We start from the raw sequence: 26,606 nt of genomic DNA, 5'->3' as shown, positions 1-26,606 counted from the left end.
ACAAGCACAGGGAGAATATACAAACTCCACACAGTTAGGGCCGTAGTGGGTATCGAACCCCCAACCTCAGTGCTGTGAGGCAGTCATGCTAACCATTACACCATCTGAAATCACACAGCAGCCTTGCCTATATCTTTGCTCCTCTACTGCACTTACCTTCTTGGAGTCGGTAATTAAAAGTGAAATGTGCACACTGTATTAAATTCATTCTTGTTTTCTATGAAACATTTTTTTTCATTTTCATTAAATGATCTTCATGAGCCAGATTTAAAAAAAAAGTTTTTTTAGTTACTCTTCAGGAGGTTTAATTTTTCTTGAGTAGCTCACACCCCAATTAAGGTTGGCGACCACTGTGCTAAAAGGTCACCATACACGATTATATAATAGATTTGGCAGATTTACAAAAGTCGCAACCTATGGGGCCTGCCGAAATGGTCTCCTGATTTTCAACAGAATTTTCAGTCAGAAATGTAGCAAAGTAAGGGCCGGATTCTATTAGCCGGGAAAAGCCAAGATCGGTGAAAAGCGCAATGTTTTTGCTTCATTTGAGTGTTTTGAGGCAAAGTTTTTGCCTGCTTACTCAATGCGCACAGCTGCTTTTCGCCCTATTCAATTGTGAAACAGGCAAAAACGCATATGAGCGAATGCAGCAAATAGTCAGTTTCTTTTGGTGGAAATCAGTCTGTAACCCCAATAAAGCCAAACTCACCTGGGGAATCAATATAGAAGGGTATTATTAACCATAATAACAGTAATTAGGGATCTTATTTTGAGTCAAAGTGCTGTTATATGCATATTTGCATAAATGTGGAAAAATTATATTAAGCAATGTCTTTTATGAAAAATAATTGCTGTAGTTAAATTGGGGGTACATGTAAATGGATCAGTGCTCGAAGTGTGCCGGTATACAACGGTATGGTATACCAGCACTTCAAGAACTGAACATTTTTATTTTTTTTTAAGCAGCTGAGCTGAGGGCCTGATTCAGAGCTGAACGCTCTGACCAGAGCGCTCGCTCTGAATCAGGGCCCTCCTACCTGTTTTAGGAGCGTCCTCATGGACGCTCGCATAGCTGTGGGTTACCACCCACAGCTTATGCGAGCGTCCATGATGATGGTCGCGATGGTCAAGACCATCGCGACCATCGGGTTTGCGATGGAGACCCTGCGGTAGGGTCTCGCTGCCGCAAGCCCTGGAGTGATTTTGTCTCTATCAGAGCCAAAATCACTCCCACTGACATCACTAGTGATGTCAGTGGGGCTGGCTTCAGACGCCGGGTCTCGCGCATGCGCACGACGGAGCTCCCTCCGTCGTGCGCATGCGCAGTGGGGGAACATCGACCCGCTTGCGAGCGTACTGCCGCTCACGAGCGTGTCTGAATGACCCCCTGAGTGCGGAGGCGTGGCCTCCACCTCTACCCTGACACTGTCTATGAGCCAGACGGCAGCATCATACTTCCCTCCCTTCTCCCAGAGCAGCTAAGGGCCGTCACCTCCTCCTCACTACCTTCACACACCAGAGTGAATGTGGAGGCTCCGTGGTCCCTCTCTGACAGACAGTCCGACTCCAATTGAAAGTCCAACAGGAACTTGTGTTCGGTGTGGTGGGTAGGCACCTGTTGAGACTGTTTTGTATTCTTTTCTTGCCCCAGTGACTGACAGCACGGCTTGGTGTGCATGCTGATCTCCCCTCCCTCCAAAGCTGTGCTCCTGTGGTACCCCCATAGTTATAGGGTTACCCCTTTAACTAGTTAGGAGATATAGTTAACCCACAAGCCCACAAGATCATATAGCACCATTGGCAGGGCTGCCATCAGAAATTGTGGGGCCCGGGACTGACAAAATAGGCAGGGCCCTCCCCACCACCCCATGTTTCTGCAACTCTTGCCATGCAGTGTTTTTCCAATTCCAGTGAGCCCCCCTACTGTCTCCCCAGCCTGGCCCCCTTTTGCTGTGTCTCATGCGAGTCCACCTTCTGTCTCCAGGCAGCCTCCACACTTACCTTGTTCTTGTTGCTCAGAGACCTACTCCTTATGTGACACACCCCTCCCTTTCAGAGGCACGGTGTGACGGGCAGGGATGTGGGCGGGCAGTGGGATTGCAGGATTTGTTGCAAGAGGGGGTTTACTATATATATATATATATATATATATATATATATACATATAGACATAATATATATACACATATATATATGCATATACATAAGCAATAACTTGGCAGTATGTATATATATATTATATATTATACAGTATTGGACAAACGCCGTCGCTCATGGGTACTACTTGAAGGGAATTCAAACAGTGTCTTTACCCAAAGTTTCAGTTCATCTGGACTTTTAGCAAGAATATTCTTAATAAAAGCCTGGATGGACTGAAATGGTGGCACAGACTGAGGGCCTGATTCAAACCCGGACGCTATTTGCGGACGGTCGTTCAAAAAAAGGGGCCGGCTATTTAAATTGTGCGCTCGCTCATTGCTGTTTGTTGACGCCTCTATGTCTGAGTGAGCGAACGAAAAATGCGCTCGCTATTTTGTAAAGACGCCACTTTGCCGTTCGCATCACACGTCATCTCCGGTATTTATTTGATTAATCGTGTACATCGAAAGGCATCTGAACTGCTCGCAGTGCTTGTGGTAGGTTTTTCCTACCGCAATCACTGCGAGCAGTTCAGGCTAAAAGACAACCAAGTGACGTGGTCGATGACGCTCCTTTACTAATTATGCACTCCCTTTAAACGCCCTTTTTACCGTTAGGCACGCCTGCGTTTGGATCTCCACTCCCCCGTTTTCAAGCACCTTCCCCTGTTACCACCCCTAAAACGGTACATTCTGTCAATCAAATTAGCAGGCCCTTGCTGTTTTGCGAGCGCTCGATTTCCGACCGCAATGACTGGTTTGCGCATGCGCATTATGACCCATATGCATGCGCAGTTGTGCGAACATCGCTCAGAGCGAACGAGCGGCCGCTTACGAGCGGCTCTGAATCTGGCCCTCTGTTTGTTGTGTGAAGTCTTACATGATAGTACCTGAGTGTCGCCATTTCTCTAATACTGTATTGATGGTGGTATGGTATTACCGGGAGAGATATATATATGTGTGTGTACATATACACACACACACATACTGCCCACACTGTCAGGATATTGCATATATATATATATATATATATATATATACACACACTGTGTGCATATAAATACTATATATATACATACTGCATGCAATACATACATACACATGCTGCCCACAGTGCCCAACTATTTATTCTGATGATTCCCCCCAACATGTGACAACTCACAGCCCAATCCCCCAATGTATAAAGGTGTCCCATAGGATAATATAGTGAACTTTTGCTGACCTTTCTCCCTCGGACCTTACTGAGCATGTGCAGACAGGGAGGTAGAAAGTGCCCCTTGGTCAGCAACCCATTTTTGGAGGGAAAATCCTGCCCCATTGATTGGTAGCCTAGGTGTCCAGGCAGAGATCCCTGTAGGCGGCCTGTTGCTAGATCCCCCTGTCCACTCACAGATGCCAGACTGACAGGGAGGAGAAATGGGAGAGCTTATAAAATACCATCCCCAGGGCTGTCAGTGCTGAGTCTGGGAGGAATTTCTGAAAAAAGGAGTCTGGGAGGTGTTTCTGTGGAGTGTCCCTGGATCTGTATAAATATAGGGGAGCAGTAACCCCTCTCATTTACCCTGCATTACAAATACTGCAACTGGTGCTGTCTGTAATGAGTTGCTGTGGAGTGCCCTTGGAGCTGTAAAAATAAGGATACTATAACTTTTATGTTTGCCCTGGATTACAATTACCAGACTTCACATTAACCCGGAAGGCTACCTATCTATTCTGCCAGGGAGGTGCTCTGATACTGAATGTGAGTCCCTGGAGGAAGCCTGCCTCGGGACTTGCATAGAGGACCCTGCTTGGAAGAAGCCCCCTCTGAATAAAGGACTGCCTTCCTAAGTGCCTGTTATCAGGAGTCACTGCATATGGTAGTCTGCGCATGCTGGGAGAGAAGAGGAGCTGCCTGGGAAGGAGGTCTCATCGCTCCATCATCGCAGATGAAGCCCCCGGTGAGGAAAAGGTCCCGCCAGTGACAAAAACCCTGCTGGCACCCGCACGGGCAGAAGAAGAGACAGCCCTGGAGGAAGAGTGCCTCAGGACCCCTCCTGCTGCTGTGTTTGTTTGTTTGCTGGACAGAGCCCCTGTGGAAAGGGATTTTGCACCTATTGCTCCTTGTAAAATACCTGCCGGAGGTCTGCAGCTGGGAGCTCTGGTGCGGTGCTGTGCATCCCGGAGCTGCCCTGGACATCGGAGGAGGCTGAATAGCCACTGCCAGGGGTGAGATCATACCAGAACCTCCCTATACTCTGTCCCTCCACAGCTCCTATCTTCCCTGCATTAAGGCCCTGCCCCTCTGTACACCTATCCTATCTGGGTCCCCTGGGTCTATTACATTATCCTTTACCTTGTGGCTAACCATGAGTAGGCTGGGAGACTAGGTTTTGTGTAAAAGCTGGGACCAGGGGTAAGTCTCCCACACAACTGGGTGTAGAAAGGAGTAATAGTGTCTTAAATTAGGTAAAGTGTGTGTGTAGTGATGAAATAGGGGGGAAGTAAAAGACAGGTCACCCCCTCTTTTTCCCAAGTATTGTATTGGTGGTCATTTTCTTTCCTGTGAACCTCTGGCTCATGTCCAGGAGGGGACGTCATCTATGGGTGTTGGCTCATGTCCGATGCCACTGTGGGTTGTCCAATATTTATTTTTAAACCAAATGCAATGCTATTGATGTGTATTTGCCTCTGTTTAGTGTTGACCATTTGTGTCAATTAAGTGGTTGATAGTGGACCTCCGTGGCCCTTTATCTGTTATAACACTCTGTAAAGCTGTTCACTGCTTGCTGTGTTATTATTGTCAATGCTGATTAAAATTTTGCTTGCATGAAATGTTTGAATATTTACTGGTACTGGTGTTAATGTAAATTGTCTCTTATACACTGTTTGGCCCAGTAACCATTTCAAAGTCCATTCATGCTGATGTAATATACATTACTTGTTTATTTAGCCCTGTGTAACCCTGGCTCGCAATTCTGGTGATAGTAATTTGTGGCATAGGCGTTTAGGAAAACTGCGTTACATTATAGCTGCCGGTGAACTACTGCTATCAGCATAGCCTCAGTGTTGTCCTTATTTTTCTCAAGGCCCAAAAACTGTGTTACATTATTGCTGCCGGTGAACTACTGCTATCAGCATAGCCTCAGTGTTGTCCTTATTTTTCTCAAGGCCCAAAGACTGTGTTACATTATTGCTGCCGGTAAACTACTGCTATCAGTATAGCCTCAGTGTTGTCCTTATTACTCTCAAGGCCCAAAGACTGTGTAAATTACTGCAAGTTGCCGGGAAACTACTGCTATCAGCACAGCCTGTGTTTCAAAGCTATAGGCTGCTGGTGCACTACTGATACAAGCCTAACCTACATGTGTTTTTCCCACGTTTTTCTCAGCAAAAGGAAGCGTTAACACAGACTGTATTTCAAAGCTATAGGTTGTTGGTGCACTACTGATCCAAGCCTAACCTGCATGTGTTTTCCCACATTTTTCTTAGCAAAAAGAAGCGTAGCACATACTGTATTTTAAAGATATAAGTTGTCGGTGCATTATTAATACAAGCTCAACCAGCAGGTTTCATGTTTAGGTCTCTCATTTGTTTTAGATAAATTAAAAGTTCTGTAGGAATTGTGGTTCTTGTTGGTGTCACTTGCTTGCCAGCTGGGGTCACCGGCAGAGGACGGGGAGGTAATAAATAAATACCTTGACATTGAAAAGTGTAATTTATTTAATTCAATCTGTGAATGGTAAACATTTCCTATGTTAATTGTTAATCTTTGTTTGGTTACAATAAAATTGCGTTGCACCGTTCCCTCCTGACTGGTCACTGTGTCTGCAAAAGGGGAATACAGGCTTGCCTCTCTGTCACGGTGTGTCCTATCTTAGCGAAGGGGAAATCGGCCACCGAAGCAATCCGAACACACCTGAACCTGGTGCTAGTGGTGCAGCACTGTACAAACTTTCAGAGCATCACACTCCTTCCTCTCACCGACTTGCAATCTTTACCCAGGCTTGCCTACCCTCCCGATTTGGCCGGGAGCCTCCCGATTTTCGGGTGCCGCTCCCGGCCCCCCGGAAAGGCAGGCAAGCCTCCCGGAAGTCTGACACCCTCCCCACCTCCCCCCTGAAAAAAAACAGAAATCCACGCAGCGGGGGGCCCGGTGACGCGATTCGCGCAGAATCGCGTCATCGTGGCCCCGCCCCCTGATTCACAATGCCGAAAATCACGGCATTGTGAAGAGGGGGCGGAGTCACTATGATGCGATCGTGCGGCTCCGCCCCCAGTGTGACCCAAAATGGCCACCCCCGCCCCCGGCTCCGCCCCCAATGGTTGGCCCCGCCCCCGCTATTAGCCGACAATCAGCTCCCTCCCGGAAGGCTGGAGCTGATTGTCGGCAAGTATGTCTTTACCTCCACTTCCCCCGTGTCTGCTGCCTTGCCAGGCTGAGGATCTAGCCTTGATGGAGAGGAGGTCTGCATGAGAGAGACTGGAGACTAGAAAAAGAAAACTCCAGACATATTGTAATGAATGAAAGGGGCGGGGCTAAGCGGGGAAAGGGGTGGGGCTTCACGGGGAAAGGGGGCGGGGTATTGGTCAGGAGAGGTGAGAGTAAAAACTTCCTCACTGTGCAGGCAGACCACATTCAAAGAGTAAAATTCGGCAGCACACTGCAGCAGTGCTGTGACTAGCCCCATGATGGCAACAATGCAGCTGCTAGATTGTGGTATCAACAGAATATTTCCTACAGGTCCAGGGGGGCCGCATGTGAGGAGGGGGGGCCGGGGTTACTTGCCATCCCCCCCTTAATCCGGCTTTGTCTGGACCACAGCCTACAGGTGGGGGACAGACCGGGAGCCTGCCTTAGCCATGCCACATCCCTGGGCGCATAACAGCGGAGACTATGCGGACTCCTCCCAGAGACCTCCAGGTAACTGTTCTCCCAGGCACCTCATACTCTCATTCTCCTGCTGAGGGTATAGCAGGTATATGATTATAACCTGCACTGTTTTGCATTTCTGGATCTTATTTTTCTGTAGCTCTGGGTGTACCAGTCCTCGTTAGGATACTGTAGATTGCTATAATCATACTGGTTTGGGAAAGGAGGTAGTGAGAGGTGCAAAGGGTGAGAGATGGATGCATGCCACACCCCTCATAACACATAGCCACGCCCTCGTGACATGTGGCCACGCCCTTCAGCGTGCTCACTAAATACATTTCCATACCCCTTCAAAATTCCCACTTCGACCTCTGAAATGGATACTAGTATATTTTGATATTTGTAAAGTGCTGAATAAAATTTTTTTAAAAATATACCTGCCACAGCAGGGCCGGATTATAGGGGGGCGAACGGGGCGGTCGTCCAGGGGCCCCCACACATTGGGGGCCCCACACTGCCCTAAAACATTGTCCCCTGCCCATTTCCACTGGGCAGTTGCCAGCAAAAGTGGCTTGCGGCACCAGTGGCTACTACACCACTGTGACAGGCTGCCAGCGGCTCTAAACATTATCTGCACCCGCCGGCTAAAACAACGTCAAGAGTAGCCGCTCTGTCAGTGCCGGCGGGTTTACAGCAGCTGCAGCCGCAAGATCCCATCAGCACACTTACCGCAGTGCGTAGCCACGTTGGAACAGGTCAGCTAGTAGCATCTACAGCGCTGCGCTTCTAGGTTGATTGGAAGCAGTCATCACAGCCTACGCTGCCGGTAAGGGATATAATAGTAGCGGTGACTGCAGGTGTGTGTGTGTGTGGGGGGGATTGTGGAGGGGGTTTGGGTCTGTTTTAATATTATTGGGGGGGTCAATATTATTGGTGGGGGCCCCCACAAGTCTTAATCCGGCCCTGTGCTGCAGCCTCCTGCAATCCTAAAAACACGTCCCATCCATACAGCACCCCAAAATACCTATCCCAGTACTTTAACACAATTTTCAAACACTTTGTGCATTTTCACCCCAAAAATGCCGTCTTTTTTTTTTTTTTTCGAATTAAGATAATTTTTTTTTGCCCAATTAGTCATTAGGGGGTGTCCAAAGGGTTCTGAACCAAGGCCCTGATTCATAGCCGGACGCTCTGAATCAGGGCGTTTTTTTTTTTTTTGGAGCGGCTTCCTGGCCGCACGCATAGCTGTGGGTGACCACCCACAGCTATTGCGAGTGGCCAGGATGATGGTCGCGATGGTCAAGACCATCGTGACCATCGGACTTGCGACGAGACCCTTGTGATAGTGTCTCGTGGCCGCAAGCCCCAGAGAGCTTCTGGCTCTAATAGAGCCGGAAGCTCTCCCACTGACATCACTGGTGATGTCAGTGGGGCCGCCCACAAACGGCAGGCGTTTGCTTGGGAACGCCTACGTTTGTGAAGCCACCCCCGGCCACGCCTCCAAAACCGTGCGAGCTGTCGTTCAAAATCGTCAGCCGCTCCCTTTTGTTGCGAGACCCGGAGCGACGGAGCGCCCGTCGCTAGCCGAGTCTCGCACAAGTGCACGTCGGAGCCGGCTCCGGCGTGCGCAGTGGCCAAATATAGACCCGCTGCGCTCGCGAGCGGTTTTGAATCAGGCCCCAAGTCCCAACATTTTTATCACAAAATATGGATTTTGCACTTCTTTACTCCTGTCTTTGGATGGAGAAACTTTCTCGCCTGCTTTTGCCCATACCTCCCAACTTTTCTTCTTCATGAAGAGGGACGCTGCGCGTGCTGGAAAATGGGGCGGGGCTTCACTTGAAGGGGCGTAGCCTCTTGGATGCGCACGGCATCTGTTCACCTTCTGTACACCCGCTGCTCTGCAGAGCAGCAGTATGTGCTCTCCCCAACTTCCCCCCCACCGCGGGGCACTGCGGCCCGCGGGTGGGACAGCTGGACAGTCCCAGAAAATCGGGACTGTCCCGCTGAATGCGCAACACTTGGGAGGTATGTTTTGCCTGGCGTTTTCGCGTGGGCGAAAACGTCCTGGAATTGAATAGGGCGATATTTTGGAAACAGGCGTAAACCGCTCATCGGCTAAATCTTTTTTCGCGGATTGCAGCTTTTTGCCTGTGATTGAATACCGGCCCTTATATGGGCAATGTGAATGTGATTATATACAGCTGCATGGAGGGAGGACTGGCATAGAAGTGGTATGACATAACTGAGGCCATTAGCCTCTTGCCCCAGCATCATGGTCGGTGACAGTGACAGACAGACCCCTCATCCCGCCTGCTGCATGCACTGACTCACTCGCACTGTGACCGGGATTGTTTACTTGTGTCAAGAGGACAATAGTGTAACCACGCCCACTGGGTGCCACAAGCCAATCAGCTTCTCTCCGAGGCTGATAAATGACGTGCGCGCTCCAGGACCCCGCCCGCCCGCCTCCTTCTCCTCTTGTGCGCGCTCCCGGCAGTCTGACACTCAGCGTGCGCGCCCCCTGCCTCATTAGTCGCCGCCTGTGGAGCGCGCAATGCGCAGCCTCAGTTCCTTGTTGAAGATGGCGGCTGATAAACAGAAGCATCATGACGGGAGGATGAAGATCGGCCACTACATCCTGGGGGACACGCTTGGGGTGGGCACCTTCGGCAAAGTAAAGAGTAAGTGGCGGCTCTGGACGGGGCAGTGTCGGGCCGCCCCCCTCCTGAGTGGTATGGGGGCGGCGAGCCGGGGTATGAGGATGTCACTAGTGGGTATGAGGGTGTGTGGGCACATGAGGTCACTGGTGTGTGGCGCAGTCCGGTCTGGCAGCCTTGTACTTGCAGTTCCACAATGGCTGCAGAGTTTTCTTGGGGTGAGGACCTTTAATGGGGTGTGTCGTAATGGGGCAGGGGTGCAATTATTGGTATGTATAAGGGGAGGGGGTGGGGGGGATAATGGCATGGGTAATGGCACAACGTGGGCATAGTGGGGTGTTTTATTTGGTGGTTCTGGTAGGTTTAATTGGCTCCTGGCAAATGAAAACTAGTGTGGCTGCATGTGATAGGGAATGTAGATTACAAGCTCCACTTGGGCAATGGAGCTTGCAATCTATATTTACTGAGACTGATTTATTGACTATTCTCTGTAAAGCGCTGCAGAATGTGTCTGCGCTATATAAAAACATGTGGATGGGTTTCCTTGAGATCCATCTGTAGATAAGCACCGGAAGGGTTTGGTTTATTGGGGTGTAGTGTTGTATTTAGGGGTGATTTGGATCTATAGTGTGACTTGGAGGGGTTACGTTTTTAAAGCTGTTTGAAGGAATACTGATTAGTGCCGAGTTTTCCTGATATGTTCAGGTATGGATGAGTAAACAGCAGAGCTCTTATTGCAGTTGGGTCATTTGGATGGATGCATGCCACATGCCTCATAACACATAGCCACGCCCTCATGACATGTGGCCACACCCTGTTTTAAAGTGCCTTCGTCGCGCTCACTAAATAAATTTCCATATCCCTTCAAAATTCCCACTTTGACCTCTGAAATGGATACTAGTATATTTTGATATTTGTAAAGTGCTGAATTAATTTTTTTAAAAAATATACCTGCTGCAGCAGGGCTGCATTTTAGGGGGGCGAACGGGGCGGTCATCCAGGGGCCCCCACACGGAATGGGTATGAAATACCGCCGTCCGATTCCCGTCAGCGGCAGCCCGATAGGGGCAGAGTGCGACGCAGCGGAAGCCCGACAGCGCTGGAAATCCCGATCGTGGGTAGGTAAGTATCCACTAACCTAACCCCCCTAACCCTCCTTAGGGGTGCCTAACCCTAACTTCCCCCCCAAGTGCCTAACCCTAACCACCCCCTTCCCCGCTACCTACTCCTAAGTCCCCCGGGGGGGTGCCTAAACCTAAGTCCCCCCCGGGGGTGCCTAACCCTCCCTCCCTCTAGCCAAACCCTAAGTCCCCCTCGGGAGCCCTAAACACACGCGGCTGTCCGCTCACGGCGCCCGGCATCACTACGATCGTGGCAAATGCGGGCGTCTACACCTAGACGCCCGGCATTGCACCCTTGCCGGTATATAGGCAGTCGGCTTCCCGATTGCTTCCCCCCCACACTGCCCTAAAACATTGTCCCCTGCCCATTTCCACTGGGCAGTTGCCAGCACCAGTGGCTTGCGGTACCAGTGGCTACTACACTGGCAGGCTGCCAGCGGCTCTGACCATTATCTGCACCCGCCGACTAAAACAACATCAAGAGTAGCCGCTCTGTCAGTGCCTGCGGGTTTACAGCAGCTGCAGCCGCAAGATCCCATCAGCAGCCACGTTGGAACAGGTCAGCTAGTAGCATCTACAGCGCTGCACTTCTAGGTTGATTGGAAGCAGTCATCACAGCCTACACTGCCGGTAAGGGGTATAATAGTAGCGATGATTGCAGGTGTGTGTGTGTGTGGGGGGATTGTGGAGGGGGTTTGGGTCTGTGGCAGCCTTTGGTTCTATAGTGTGACTTGGAGGGGTTAAGTTTTTAAAGCTGTTTGAAGGAATACTGATTAGTGCAGAGTTCTTCTATCTGTTGTTTTATTATTCAGGTATGAGTAAACAGCAGAACTCTATTGCAGTTGGGTCATTTTGGGTATTGGTGTCTCATTCGCCTAGTGTGATTTAAGCTAGGTACACATTGTACGTCCACACTGGGCGGCTTTAATAAACGATCATGGTACATCATTCATTAACAGTGCACTGGCCGCTAGCGATATCGCTAGGTTTGATGTGCAGCGAATCAAACCTGGTGACTGTGCCGGTGACCGCGGGAGCGTGCAAACATGCGTGCACACTGAGTGATGTAGGCGATATGTCTGTACGAAGCGGCATATCGGCCGGACATCGTTCCAGTGTGTGCCCATCTTTACAGAAATTGATTCAAATGATGTGACTCTCTGGTTTGATAGGTGACTAGTTGTGGATTGGTTGTCACATATATTGCCATGTACACCAAGAACTGAGCCTGTCACAGTAACGTAAGTACAGCGCAACACTGATGTTGGCCATCAGACCCCTGGAGCAGGATAGCGCCAGGTGGCATGTAAGAAAAGCTGAATGGAGCACCTGTTTGATCCTGGGGAGAACGCAATCGTCTGCGCTGGCTCCATTTTGTCCCCGGGGAGATTGGGGGCTCACACAAGCTTGCCACGTGCTAAATTGTTTGTTTGAAATGCTTATGTATGTTCAGTTATTTTTGGATTGCTCACTTGGGGGCTTTGAAAATATAAAACCATTACTGTACTTTAATATTTAGCCTATTCTGGGGGTATTAAGATGCTAAATAATTTTTGACCATCTGATGCGAAATCTAAGAAATGCAAAATTGCATTAATGTCACAGTATATCTCATCCAAGCCTAAAAAAGTTATCCCAATAATTGCCAGTCCACCTGCTGCTCTTTATCCCCCTGCGACTAGAGGATTTCTGCTCACCTCCTGAGGTGCAAGCAGAAAGCCGACTAAACTTGTGCCGCGATGCTAGTTGCGGGCCTACTGCGTTTCCCAACAGCCCCGTACAGTGATTACCTCCATTGCCCAGGGCGCCCCCTGCTGGCTGGCACCACCGCACTATGCAAGCTTGGCGATGTAATAAAAATCCTGGGCTCTCCCATCATGAAAACACTGCAGAGTGATTTAGGGTGAGCTACCTTCTAAAGAATGGAGAGGTTGCTTATAGCAACCAATCAGCTTTTTGCTATGATTTAATAGACTGTACTTGATAAATGCTTGCCAGAAACTAATTGGTTGCTTTGTGTATTTATTGGTTTTGATATTGGTGTACTTATTGGCTTTTATGTTGTGGTTTACATCTTGTGGCACCTAACAAATACGATAAGTAGACATGAATATTTTATACTAGCTTTCTTTTGTTGAGGTTTAAAATTGGGTTTGTACTAGAAATATTACGTGTTACATGCCAGACTTCTAAATACTATAGGTAATATTATCTTGGTAATAAACTCTTGTATGTTACATATTAACTCCAAATAATGGCCTTACGTGCCTTCAAAGCTGCAAACGCCTGTTCTACATCTAACCTGTAAGCTTAAGCTTCAAACATTTTATTCAGAATTGTGCGTCAGGAAAACCACATTTAAAGTTTGTGCTGTGCACACTGTAGCTGGTTTGCAACAATTTACACAGTTTAAAGAATAAACACTTTGTCAGCCCAAGCTCGTCATTAATCACTGCTTAGTGTAATAACATTTTATGGCAGATTCACAGTCAAACCAGTCATTAATCAGTGTGTGGTTCACCTTGAGCCCGCTCCCCTTAGAGGACACAACACACGTTACTGACAAGGTGGTTCTGAATGAATAAGTAAAGCAGTGTTCCTGTACATTTTTAAAAAAAAAAACCCATAACATTACTTTAGCTACCTCTTAAACACCTACTTGGCAACTTTTCAAACTCATAAGGGCTGCAGACATAGTGTTCCTGCTAGGCCGTTTTAGTGGGGCGCCGCACCCTGCCCAATTTCAAAAGGGCAGAATGCGCTCTGCCCATTTGGCATCGCCCAGTTAAAACAACCTGCCTTTGCCACCCGTGGGCCGCAGTGTTTCCCGAGGGTGGGATAAACAGCAGTGCAGCGATCACTCATCTATTCAGAGACAGGAGAACTTGGGGGCAGTCTGGCATGTCTGTAAGTTCCGGGGTTGCCCCCAAGAGTGATGAAAAGGGGGTGTGTCTTAAAGACACAACCCCCTTTTCTCGTGGCCATGCCACCTGGTTGTGCACAGAAGTGCCACTTTCTAGGTCCGGCGCTGGACCTAGAGTGAACACTACATTACTAAATTTTCTGTTCAGTCCTTAAATAGTCTTGATGCCTGTGATATATCTGTTGCAATAAAATTTAGATTTTAAAAATCTAACATTAATAGTACGATCTGACTATGATCTTTATTGTAGTGTTTAGCGGCCCATACACGGTGCGATAGGCACCGCTCGACGCAGCGTCCGACATATCGGGTGGTCCCCCCACACGATGAGATCGGGTGGCCGACCGCCCAATATGCCGGCTCCCCCCTCTGCACACATAGCGCTGCATGGGATCGCACATCGCATCCCCTTATCGCCTGAACCTGCAGTAAGATCTGGGGGTGCAATGTACGACACCACGGATGCGTGCTTGGTCCGACATCATGCCCATACACTGTGCGATATAGCAGCCAGATCGTACCAATCTGTCGGATCGGCTGATTTATCGCACTGTGTATGGGCCGCTTTTGACCAGGAAGGAATTGCATTCTTGGAGACGGGCGCGTTTTGACATTCTGGCATTGCAAACCGCATCCATCTACATGGAATGTTTGCCTCACCTCGTGGAGGTGTGCAGGAAAACTTGCAGTGCCATGACCATTGTAATTGTCCAATACGTTCACATCCAGGCACCGTGGCATGGCCTAAAACAGTACTTATTACCATTGTTGAAAATGCCCCAGCCTTTATTTAAATAAGATGCTGGTGTCATTTTGACTTCATTTATATTGGAGATTGGTATATTTTCTTCATGGATACATTGCTTTAAATGTGGCTGCCACGGATCAATAAAATAAGGTTTGAAATGTTGGCACTCTAGCCAGTGTACAGTAATCTTCTATCATGATAGAATTGGGTTGTGGAAGAGCACTCTTAATGGCTGGTAGGATTTTAAAAATTGATTTTTATTTTTTTTTCACACTCAACTGAGATATAGGGAATTAAAGGCTTTGGCCTTGATTCAGAGACGCTCGCTCTGAATCAGGGCGGGACGTTTTTTTTTTTTTTTCACCGGCCTCCAGGCCGCTTGCTAAGCTGTAGGTGACCACCCACAGCCTTAGCGGGCGGCCTGGCAATGGTTGCGATTATGGTGACCCTCGGGCTTGTGGTAGGGTCTTGTTCACCGCAAACCCCATTGAACTTCCTGCACAGTAGGGCCACCCACAAACGGCAGGCGTTCCTTCAGGAACGCCTCCGTTTGTCCAGCCACCCCCCAGCACGCCTACAAAACGGGGTGAGCTGTCGATCACAATCGACAGCCGCCCCGTCTTGTAGTGAGGCCCGTAGCAAGTGAAAATTCACTCGCTACGGGGCACGCGCAGTGCACACTGCCCGGCCATAGTCCCGCTTGCGAGCGCGTCTGAATCAGGCCCTTTGTCCGCTCTTGTGGACTTTTAAGAGGTTAAATCTGCATTTACCCCACTTACGTACGGCCTCTGGAGTTCTGAAAGTCTCCCTCCCAAGTGCCAAGTACTATTGCAGTTTATTGGAAACCATTTGTCTGCTATATCTCTCCCTGTGCATCCTAGAAATTGCAAGCATGAACTTTGCTGTTATTGAATAGGAATATCTAGCGTTCCCGCTAGGCTGTTTTAGCGGGGCGCGGCGCCCTGCCCTCCTTCTGGAGGGCAAAAAGCACCCTGCCCTCCAGGAGGAGGGCTAAAAGCGCCCTGCCCTCACAGCCTGCGGGAGCCGTTCTCACCCGCGGGACGCAGTGTCCCGCGGGTGGAGAAACATGCGGTGACCCAGTCACCGTCGGAGAATAGACGCCGGGCGCATGCGCCCGGCATCTATTCTCCCTGTCCGCAGGGCTTGGGGGCTGCCCAGCGTGCCCGTAAGTGCCGGGCACGCCCCCAAGAGTGACGAAAAGGGGACGCGTCTTATAGACACGCCCCCTTTTTCGATGGCCAAGCCCCCTTCTCGGAGGCACGCGCCTTCGGCGCGCGCACAGGGATGCCCTCTCTAGCTCCGGCGCCCTGCCTTCCGCCGGAGCTAGAGGGAACACTAAATATCTGAGTTGTATATTTATCTGAGCAGCAAAAGAACGTGTTCATGGTGAATTGGTTGGACAGATTAATTGTCTTATATTAAGACTAATCCAATTTGTGGGGTTACTCCACTAAGCCTAAAGATTTCACAAACTTCTGAACCTTAAAATAGAATCTTTTGATTTTATTTTGAGTGTGACGTTGAACGACAGTGGAAGTGCGTTTTACAGTCAGATTTCATGTTTAAGTTGGGTTTCCAAGTCTATAATAATCACCACTGTATAATGCATTGGTGAGGCTGGTTTGTTGGGAAAGATTGTTATTGCATAATTATATATAATATTGTATCTGCAAATATTGTTGACAGACTTTTAAAGCAATAACTTGGTCTCATTGATGTCTGTATAGTATATAACTGGGGGGGGAGGGGGGGGGATGTATGATGTGGCCTTACCAGTAACTTTGGTAACTGCGCATGTTAAGCAGTGTTCACTGTAGGTGTTAGACCTAGAGATGGGGCATTTCTGCGCACACCAAATGCCTGTGTGCCTTAAAAGGGGATGTGGCCAAGGAAAGTGGCAAGTCTTTAGGACCCCTTTTCGTCACTCTTGGGGGCGTGTTTGGCACTTACGGACATGCCAGGTAGCCTCCAAGCGCTGTGGTCACTGAATGGATGCCGGACGGCAGCCATTCACAGGCGCTGACCACTAGCTGTTTTCCCCACCCACGAGACACCGCGGTTCACGGTGAGGGGACAGAACCCGCAGGCTGTTTCAGTGGGGCGCTGTGCTGGAGGGCAGGGTGCTTTCTGCCCTTTAGAAATAGGGCAGGGCGCGGTGTCCCGCTGAAACAGCTTAAGGGGCCTATCCATTAGCAGATGAAAGATAAGATATCCCTTGAAAATTCAGGTGGCTGTGCCGAACGATATCGGTCATGTACATGACAGATATTTGGCGAACGATGAACGATATCACATGACACCTTTCAGGGAGTGGATTTTTTTTCTCTGCAGCTGCTGCTGATATCTTTTGTCGTTTACCGCATATAAACTGCACGATATTGCTAATATCGTACAGCTATATGTGATAATTGACCAACATGTTGTAGAGATGATAGATGCGATTTAACGGCCGCGGGAGTGCGCAACTGTCATCGTTCAGGGCCTATCCATTAGCAGATATAATTATCGTTTATTTATATGGCGCCACAAGTGTTCCGCAGTGCCTTACAAAGTACATAAACAGATTGATTTACAGTGACTTACAGTACAATACATTACAGGACATGGATAATATACATTGCTACATTCGCGACCATAACAGCCAGATAAGCAACAATGCAAAGCAACCAAGTGTTAGGTGCCCTGGTAGAGAGTAAGACGTAGATGAAGGTAGAGTAAGGAGAAGCACAAGAGGGTAGAGTGGCAGCCAGGGATTGTGCATACAAAAAAACTTTTTTTTTTTTTTTAACAAAGCACTGGGTGCTGTTGGGAGAAAATGACCGGCGCATTTGCAGAATGTATGTAAGTATCGGTCACATAACAGAGGTAGAGTACAATTCGCCAGACAGGTGAATTAACACACACTTTCTTTGGCAAAATAATTTTTAATACATGCAGGCAGTTTATGGATCTGCTTCACCAGGAAAATGGGTGAAGTGGGTACAGATCGTTGCCACCCCTTCATACATCTCCTCTTTTATATGTGGTTTCTGTGTTTCTTAAGTTAATGCTTGGGAGCTATATGGATAAATGTTTTGTGAGGTCGGTTTACCTATATAATAAGCGAAAAAGCGTGTCTGTCCGTCTTTTTGTCCTTTATGCGTGGCCAGAGGTTTGGACATGGCTCCGCCAAATTTGGCATGGCGGAGCCAAGGATTAGGTTTTTGCCTAGGTTTGAACTTAGTCAGGGCCACACACTGTTACATAATCACTAAAAATGGGGACACTCTTAAATGACACAGGTTCCAGGGCTGGCTCCAGTGGAAATTGACAGTTTGCCAAAGACCTGTGAAAAAACTACAAAAGGATCAGTTTAACCTCAGTCTGAACAAACTTGATGACTCATGCAAGTTCATATTAAATCCAAAACAGTGAGGTCCTTTTTATGATCAATGGAATGGGGTTATAGGTGAGGGCAATGTAAACAAATAAAGGCTGCAAGTGTACTTCGGGGTCCAGTCTTTAACCTGGGCAGCGCTGAGTATCCCAGCTAGTATGCTATAACTGACACTTCAGGCACCGGCTGCTTCAGTTTTGTGACGGCATTTGAATGCTGGCAATGTCACCCTACATCGTTCCATGTTACCACGCAGCCCCGTATAGTTGTGCAGGAAGATTTGCGTGCACGGCACATGGTCCGTACATTGTGCTGGAACATGCAACATAAGATTGCTTCTAACTGAATTAACCTAGTCTTGAGTCTTGTAAGATATTGATGCCTTTTATGCTGGGTACACACCTGAGCAACCATCAGCCAGCTCGACCTATTTGGTAAGCATAAACACCAATCTGCTTCTTGATATGTCTGACCAGACATCACAACTGGGCGGGCATTTATATTTGCCCAACATGTTGTGATGTTGGTGTCAGCGGTTCCTGCGGCCAGTGTAACAGAAATAATTTGTTGGTTGCATTTTTTTGATTCCTAAAGTTCTGAAAGTTAGGACCCTTATTTTGGACATTGATTTAGTTGACTTAAACTGTTCAGATCACTGATATCGAGTAGTGCAGAATGTGGGCATGGCTATTGACCAGCAGGTGTATCACTAGAAATACTGAGGCTCCACTAGCTCTGCCATAGGACAGCACTGTTTTTCTCTAAGATGTGCACTATAGCCCAATACTAAAATAGGTGTATTCTTCCCATAAGTATCTCGTCAGGACCATTGTGAAGCTGTGCACTCTGAACAGATTAACCAAGACTTAAAAGGCCTTCTAATCCATGGTGGCAGAAGGTTTGGAAGACGTTCTTGCTGTAGTGCCAGGCTTGCAGGATAATGCTGTTTGTTATTTTATTCCTCATTCCCGGAATCTCATTCCTCTTTACAGTGCAAATAGATTTTGTTTTCAGGACAAGTTCCCTTTTTAATTTGTCATGCTTGTGCTGCAATTGTCATCTGAGTGTAAGTTAATTACCTTGATTTGAGTTATCTGATGGATTGTATTTTTTAGATACATATTAGTTACTTATCTTTAATTACTGACTGGCAACTTAATAATTATATTGTTATAACGTATCAAATTATCACTTCTATTTGTGATGTTTTGAATGTATTTGCGGTCATTCATTGTTTTTTTTATTATGTATTGGTTTATGAATTACAGCCTTTGGGATATAATTGTGTTGATCTAAACGCAGACACAAACTAGTGTATTTGTCTGTTTTTAAGGGTGTTAGGACATCCTTTGTCAGCTGCTATCTACACAGGATAGCATACACATAAGCACACTGGAATTTTGCTTTTGTTTCATACTAGGCTACAGGAATATTTTTGGCAGGCTATGGGCCTGATTCATCATGGATCGCAAGTGCAACCGTGTACGCAGATCGACCAATGGTGCGTACTGCATATGCGTTGCAGTGTGCGTGAGTTAGCATTGCCATTGCCCTGCGATCACACGCACAGAAAGAAAGCCATCGCAGAGTGAGTGATGGGAGGTCAGCGTTTGGGGGTGGTGATGGGGGAGTGGTTGGAGAAAAGCAGGCGTGCCTTTCAGTTTGAATGCCGTTGCATGAGCGTGCATAAATTATCCACAGTGACGGCATACGCAGCTTGTGTACTCACTGTAAGGTAGACCTGCTGTAATTCTGCGTGAGGGACCAATGTTCAGAATTGCGATTGCAGTCATTGGCATATTTTCGTGGCAGACCTCTGTGCGTATTCGCAATAGCGATTTGTTGTGAATCGGGTCTTATGTACTTGTGAGCCGTCAGCACGTAAACAGTTACACTGTCGGCACTTATAATGTTGGTTATGATTAAATGTCGACATTAGGGATAGGGACATATACCCGCAACCACAGTTTTGCAGCGTTAGCCGAAGCTGCCAGATTAAGAATAGGGACATAACGCCGGAACAGCCACACCGCCAATTATTGACTTTGTTAGCATGTGGACATTTCATCGACATGCTGATTGTCAACAAAATGTACCTTACCCGCAAGATGCGTATCCACTACAAGACGGAGAAACAAGAGCACGATTACGACAAATACGATTATGGGCACGCGCATCGCTGGTCGTTTCCGACCTAAATGTGCCCAATACATGCGCGATTTTCAAGCGATTGAACGATGACGACGTTATCATACAATCGCCTGTTAAAATCGCTATGTGGATATGCACCTTTATTGGTCAGTACCTGTATTTAGTTTTACTTCAGTGTTTATGCTTTGTACTCCTGTGATTTACTTTGTGCATTGTATTGTGCTTTAATGTGTTTGCTTTTATTACCACTTCTTGTCGCGTTCATCTTGTGGCACCTACAACCCATATTAAAAATGTTTGCGTCTGAGCATCCCACCCAAATACTAGATTAAAACCTATTCTAAGCCTGCGCCGCGAAAAGGCCAAAGGTCACGAGCTGTGGCGGCGATCTGGTAGCAGTGGAGGGGGTCCCATTTACTTCCTCCTTCAACGTTTTAGATTGATACCTGCTTTTGAGAAAATTGTAATCTATATAGTTATTTATATGTATGTGATGTGTCTGTACGTGCCTTTTATCCTGCCCTAAGGAGCTGTGGCTGAAAACGTGTAAATCACATTGGGCTCGATTCAATTGCCCGCGGTGTATATAGCGCCGGGAGATAGCTCCCGGAGCTATTCAATTGTGCACGGTGTTTAGTCGGAGAATACCCGTTCTTGCGACTAAACACCCTGTTTAAGGAGCGGGAACGGGCATTCCCTGACCTAACTTCCCGGCTGCTGTTTCCCAGGCGCGATGGGCAGAACACAGCCTCGTGCCGGGACTTTTGTCGGATTTCTGCTCGGAGGGGTGTGAGAGAAACCCTTAGTCGGGGTTAGCTGCACGGTGTATTGAATAGTTCCGGGAGCTGTTTCCCGGCGCTATTCACTTTGCGCAGAATAGAATCGAGCCCTTTGATGGATAAAACGCTGATTTCCTGTATCACAATGTGTACCGATACTGTATTAATTACAGTACTTATAAGTTTCCAGCGCTACTTTAAAGGGACTGGTTTAGCAAAGACTGTGGGTTTTAAATGTAATTTTTTCATATTTTGGTCATGATGCTCCTTAGCTGAAACAACTCTGTTCTAAGTCATTGATCCTGTGTGTGTATATCTATCTCCTGTGTAGTGTTCCACTTAACACTGATTAAACAGATTAGTGTAACCAATAACTTGCTAATTAACTCTGTGGCTTATACATTGAAGACTTGTCTGATTAGCAGGGCTTATCTACAGCGTCCAAGCTAAAGGCTTATTATATCTGCACAGATTGCAGCCTGGAAATCTGTGCAATGTGCTTGCTGTCTGCTTTGTGTGATGCAGTTTGCTTTATCAGATAATGTTATGACATACATTCTTGCTGGTTTTTATCTATGTTTATATACGTTCTAGCATACGTGATCAAGTACATGCAAGCTCACATCTCATGTTCTTCCGAAGGGTTTGATTTATTTAATATAGATGTGTATATATATCTTTGTCATTTTATAGTTGGCAAGCATGAACTAACCGGGCACAAGGTTGCTGTGAAGATACTGAACAGACAGAAGATTCGAAGCCTTGATGTGGTGGGGAAGATTCGCAGGGAGATTCAGAATCTGAAACTCTTCAGACATCCTCATATAATTAAGTTGTAAGCATTTGCATATGTTTCGCCATGGGAATTGTAGTCTTTAAAGACTTTCATCGCCTAGTAAGTATCTGTATGGCTTTAGCGGATCGGGCCGACCTATCGTCCACATCCGCTAATGTGTACCCACTATGGACGACCCTGCGTGCTCCCGCAGACGTCCATCGGGGTCATTCCATTGGCCTGCATGTAGGGCCAACAGAACGACCCAGCTGCTGACGCCAGGCAAATGAATGGAGCCGGTGCCAGACAGATTGGACGACCGGGCATCGGATGGTGTAATGTGTACCGGACAGTCGTCACATTGCAGGGTACACCAGTCTGTAAGTGTGTACCCAGCTTTAGAATCTACATGAACTGTATAGACAGGCTGTGAGTAAATTCAAATGTAAAAGTAGCTTGGCTGCAAGCATTCTAAGCAGTTTGTCCCCAAATACTTTCTGGTTGATCAAAGTGACTTGATTGTCAGAATGACTATTGCTCAATATAATGGCTAATCTAGCACAAACCACTGCTGGCTATTGCTCCACAGTCTGTTGTAACAGTGATTGCAGGGGGTTTGCATCACTACCTTGTGTGATCAGTCTTCAGTCTCTGCGGGATGTTCTATAAAGCTCTATGGAAATGGCAGAAAAGCAGCGGTGCAGAAAGAGTTCATGTCAGCCTTGCAGTCTTTTACTATAACGAGCACAATGACCATGATCTGTTACGCTGGAAGGCGATGAGATTATTGGGGGGAAACGGTAATTTGACTTGAATTTTTGATAAAAATCTACAACTTGCTGCATGTTGGTTGCCGTGCATGGTCTGGGTAAATACTGTGCATGGTCTGGGTAAATACTGTGCATGGTCTGGGTAAATACTGTGCATGGTCTGGGTAAATACTGTGCATGGTCTGGGGAAATACTGTGCATGGTCTGGGTAAATACTGTGCATGGTCTGGGGAAATACTGTGCATGGTCTGGGGAAATACTGTGCATGGTCTGGGGAAATACTGTGCATGGTCTGGGGAAATACTGTGCATGGTCTGGGGAAATACTGTGCATGGTCTGGGGAAATACTGTGCATGGTCTGGGGAAATACTGTGCATGGTCTGGGGAAATACTGTGCATGGTCTGGGGAAATACTGTGCATGGTCTGGGGAAATACTGTGCATGGTCTGGGGAAATACTGTGCATGGTCTGGGGAAATACTGTGCATGGTCTGGGGAAATACTGTGCATGGTCTGGGGAAATACTGTGCATGGTCTGGGGAAATACTGTGCATGGTCTGGGGAAATACTGTGCATGGTCTGGGGAAATACTGTGCATGGTCTGGGGAAATACTGTGCATGGTCTGGGGAAATACTGTGCATGGTCTGGGGAAATGCTGTGCTTGGTCTGGGGAAATGCTGTGCTTGGTCTGGGGAAATACTGTGCTTGGTCTGGGGAAATACTGTGCTTGGTCTGGGGAAATACTGTGCTTGGTCTGGGGAAATTAAATGACTGGTCCTTAAGGTGGTGAAGCATATGCTGATTGAGAAGAGCCTACGTGCCAAACCGGAACAATGTGCCCTATGTAGGGCCGGGCACCCAGATGCGTCAGGCTCTTTTAGCTCAGTCGGATGGTGGCAACATACATAGTTGGAGTCTGTCATCATTTAACCGGATTTATTGTCTGTCTGGACTAAGGTCGGATGAATCCGTATCCAATGTTTCGGGTTTGCGCACTGTTGGGGCCTTAATACACTGAATTTAAGCTAATTGGATAAAATGGACTGATGATGATTTTACAACTGAGCTGATTATTGGAAATGATCCCTTTTTGCTTTTATAGTAAATATATTGGGTCATACGAGTCTTGGAGACTTGGGGCCAAATTCATTATCCTCTCTGAGGATTATCCACCTTGCTGTTCCTGGAGCTATTTAGTTGCAAGCTGCAATGAACGCGGGTCCCTGTTCACCGGAGGCTCGAAAAGAAATCTGAATTGCAGGGCTTTTTGCCATTATTGCAGCTGCTGTGAACAAATTAACCCATAGTTTGTTTATTACCGTTATATAGCGCACACACGTTCCGCAGCGCTTTACAGAGAATATTTGGCCATTCACATCAGTGCTCCATAACCTTCCACCACATAATCAAGTTACCAGGTCTCTGTCCGTCCCACCTCAACCATCTCTACCTTGCTTGCTTCCTGCACTATAGACACTCATGCCTCATGCCATCTGTCCGTCTCCCCTAGATTGTAAGCTCCTAGGAGCAGGGTCCAGCTCCCCAGTGCTCAAGCACTTCTATGACAGCCTTCACCTTCAGAGCTTTACTGTGTATGGACAATTGTTGCTACTTGTGTTCTGTTTATATGTTGGTTATTGTAATGTAATGTTCTGTGTGCCCTTTACTGTATGTACGGCGCTGCGGACCACTTGTGGCGCCCTATAAATAGAATTTAATAATAGTGAATTGTTCAGGGCATCTATGGGTTAATTCACATTAGTCACAGTAATTGAATAGCTGCTGGTGTAAAAACCCAAGGCTACAACCCTTTTCCTCGTGCGGTAAGAGCGTGGCTGATTAAATCCTGACCTTAACAGCAATTTTTTTTTTTAACTGTTATGTATTATTCAAGATAGAAATTAAAATTAGTGAATTTTTCACAAAACTACAGATTTTTGCTTTTAATAAAAATAAATTGCTTACACATGGAGCAGCATGAGCACAGTTATCGCATCCACTTCCTATTCTAGAAATGGTAAGGAGGGAGCCTTAGATCCATGAAATGTTATCAGCTGCTTGTATTAATAGAAATAAGGTGTACTTGTGTAGTAGTCTTACACACCTATCCTCCTCAGGTACCAGGTGATCAGCACACCCACGGACATCTTCATGGTAATGGAGCATGTCGCTGGCGGGGAACTCTTCGATTACATATGTAAAAATGGAAAGGTAAGCACTTGGCTTTACTTGGTACATTTTAGCTTTGTTGGGATACATTTCTTTTTAGGCTGCTAAAATTGACCATATCCTCTTTCCCAGGAGTAGGCATCATTTTTCTCTACGGTCACCAGACTTTCAGCATTAGAAGGCAAAATAAATTCTGGCGTACCTACCGCCATTGCAACACATACCAACCTTTACAAACGTAACTGATATGGGTACTGAGAATGGTAGTGTCTTCCCTGTCCTTTCTGGTTTTTTTTTATTAAGTTGGATTCTGTTAGATTTGTAGTCTTGAGATGAAGACCTGCTTCAGAGCTTTGTAGTGTCATTTCACACTGAGCAGGATTAACTGTGGCAGAGTTCATTCACCAGAGGCCCAGGCTTCGCTGGGTATGTAGGCCACGCTTGGTTTCTCAAGTTTGGAGAGGGTATAGAAGAGATCTCTGTGGGAAGGAAGTGGAGTAGCAGAGTGAGGAGGTATTGAGCAAGCAGGTGCCACTCTAAACATCCTCCAGTGCCAGCTTGTGGCACTAGTGCCTAATCCAGCTCTCTATCCTGTGTGTTACCATATTCTGTATATACTCTTGTACAGTGTGCAAAGCACTTATCTCTCCTTTAAGATTCTGCCATCTGTGTTGGAGGCCATTTACTTTGTACAGATTCTTCACCTAGCCCACCTGCTTTGTAATAATGCGGAAATGCTTAGGGATAGGAGTTGAAATTGTGGCACCATATGCTTTCATGTAAAACAGACTGTATGGTCCCTTTAATGTCCTAAAATAAGCTTGATCTTTGTATGGTCAAAGTACTATTCTTTAAAACAGATCAATGGTGCTGACACAAGATGAAACGTTCCACAAGTCTGTTCTGCCTTCCTAATGCTGTAGGCTTATTTCATCGTAGTGTTCTCTCCTGCAACAATCTTAAATAAGTGTTTCAGATTTTCACCATCTGGCATACGATTCTTGGTAATGTGTTGGTTTGACTGACTTCCCTCTGTCATTGTACATACTGATTTTTATTTCAGTTGGATGAAAAGGAATCCCGGCGATTATTCCAACAAATCCTTTCTGGCGTGGACTATTGCCACAGGCACATGGTGGTGCACAGAGACTTGAAACCAGAAAATGTTCTTCTTGATGCACATATGAATGCGAAGATAGCGGATTTTGGTAAGTTTGGGTTTCTGGTTCTTTTTATAGAGTTCCTAATGAGCACATGGTCTTGGAGATCGCTTTAACTAGATGTGTGAAATAATTCACTACCTCAGGAGTCCATTAGTGGATACAGTTTTGACCCCTGATCTTGTATTCGTCTCCTAAGGGAGTACTTGATGACATGATGGTGGAGGTAGAACTATAGGATATAGCAGATTCCCTCTCGCTTTACGTCTTGTGGGCAGTGACAGCCCCTCTGTCCAATACAATAAACTCAATGGCCTCTATCAGTTACACCTTTCCAGCACTGGTTAGGATCCCCCCACCTCCCTCTTTGCACACTGGAGAGCCTGAATTTTTTTGTGGCTTGAATTCAAATTACTGGAAAGGTTCCTTAGATTCTGACCCATGAGAACATATATGTTGCTGCAGATTTGTTAGGGGCACATTCATGTTGCAATCTCCTGTTCCACCACATCCTTATTGTGCTCTATTCTATTGAGGCTATTGAACTCATTGTAACGTTTGTGGAACCAGTTTGATGTGTGCTTGGTGACGCACCTTGTTCTCTTGCTGGAAGTAACCATTGGAAGATGGGTAGACTATGGCTATAAAGGGGAATGCACATGGTCAGCAACAATACGCTGGTATGCTGTGGCATTTAACTGATGGTCAGTAGGTATAAAGGGGTCTAATGTGTGCAAATAAACCATTCCATACTTATAACCAGCCTGATACGTTGACGCAAGGCAAGTTGGGAGCCATGGATTCAGGTTTACACCAAATTCTGACCCTACCAACTGCATGTTGCAGCCGATATGGACATCTAGTCAGATCAAGGGAAGGTTTCCAGGTTTGCCTGCCCAGTTTTGGTGAGCCTGTGTACATTGTAGCATCAGATTGTAATTGTGTAGCATCACCCATTGTGAT

At 46.9% G+C, this 26,606-nt stretch overlaps 1 protein-coding gene across 1 annotated transcript in view; it reads left to right on the top strand.

Annotated features, from left to right (window-relative positions):
* Positions 1-9,464: 9,464 nt before the first annotated feature.
* Positions 9,465-26,606, top strand: part of PRKAA1 (protein kinase AMP-activated catalytic subunit alpha 1) — a 31,183-nt gene continuing 14,041 nt past the window's right edge. Inside the window, exons 1-4 of the mRNA XM_088455242.1 lie at positions 9,465-9,674; positions 21,463-21,604; positions 24,432-24,525; positions 25,547-25,691. Of these exons, the coding sequence (XP_088311368.1) occupies positions 9,548-9,674; positions 21,463-21,604; positions 24,432-24,525; positions 25,547-25,691 (508 nt within the window). The 5' untranslated portion in view covers positions 9,465-9,547. The remainder of the gene's footprint in view (positions 9,675-21,462; positions 21,605-24,431; positions 24,526-25,546; positions 25,692-26,606) is intronic.

The sequence above is a fragment of the Taudactylus pleione genome, unplaced genomic scaffold, assembly GCF_031769625.1.
Source record: "Taudactylus pleione unplaced genomic scaffold, aTauple2 ptg000647l, whole genome shotgun sequence".
NCBI classification, from domain to species: domain Eukaryota; kingdom Metazoa; phylum Chordata; class Amphibia; order Anura; family Myobatrachidae; genus Taudactylus; species Taudactylus pleione.
This window is presented reverse-complemented; position numbering and strand designations above follow the sequence as displayed.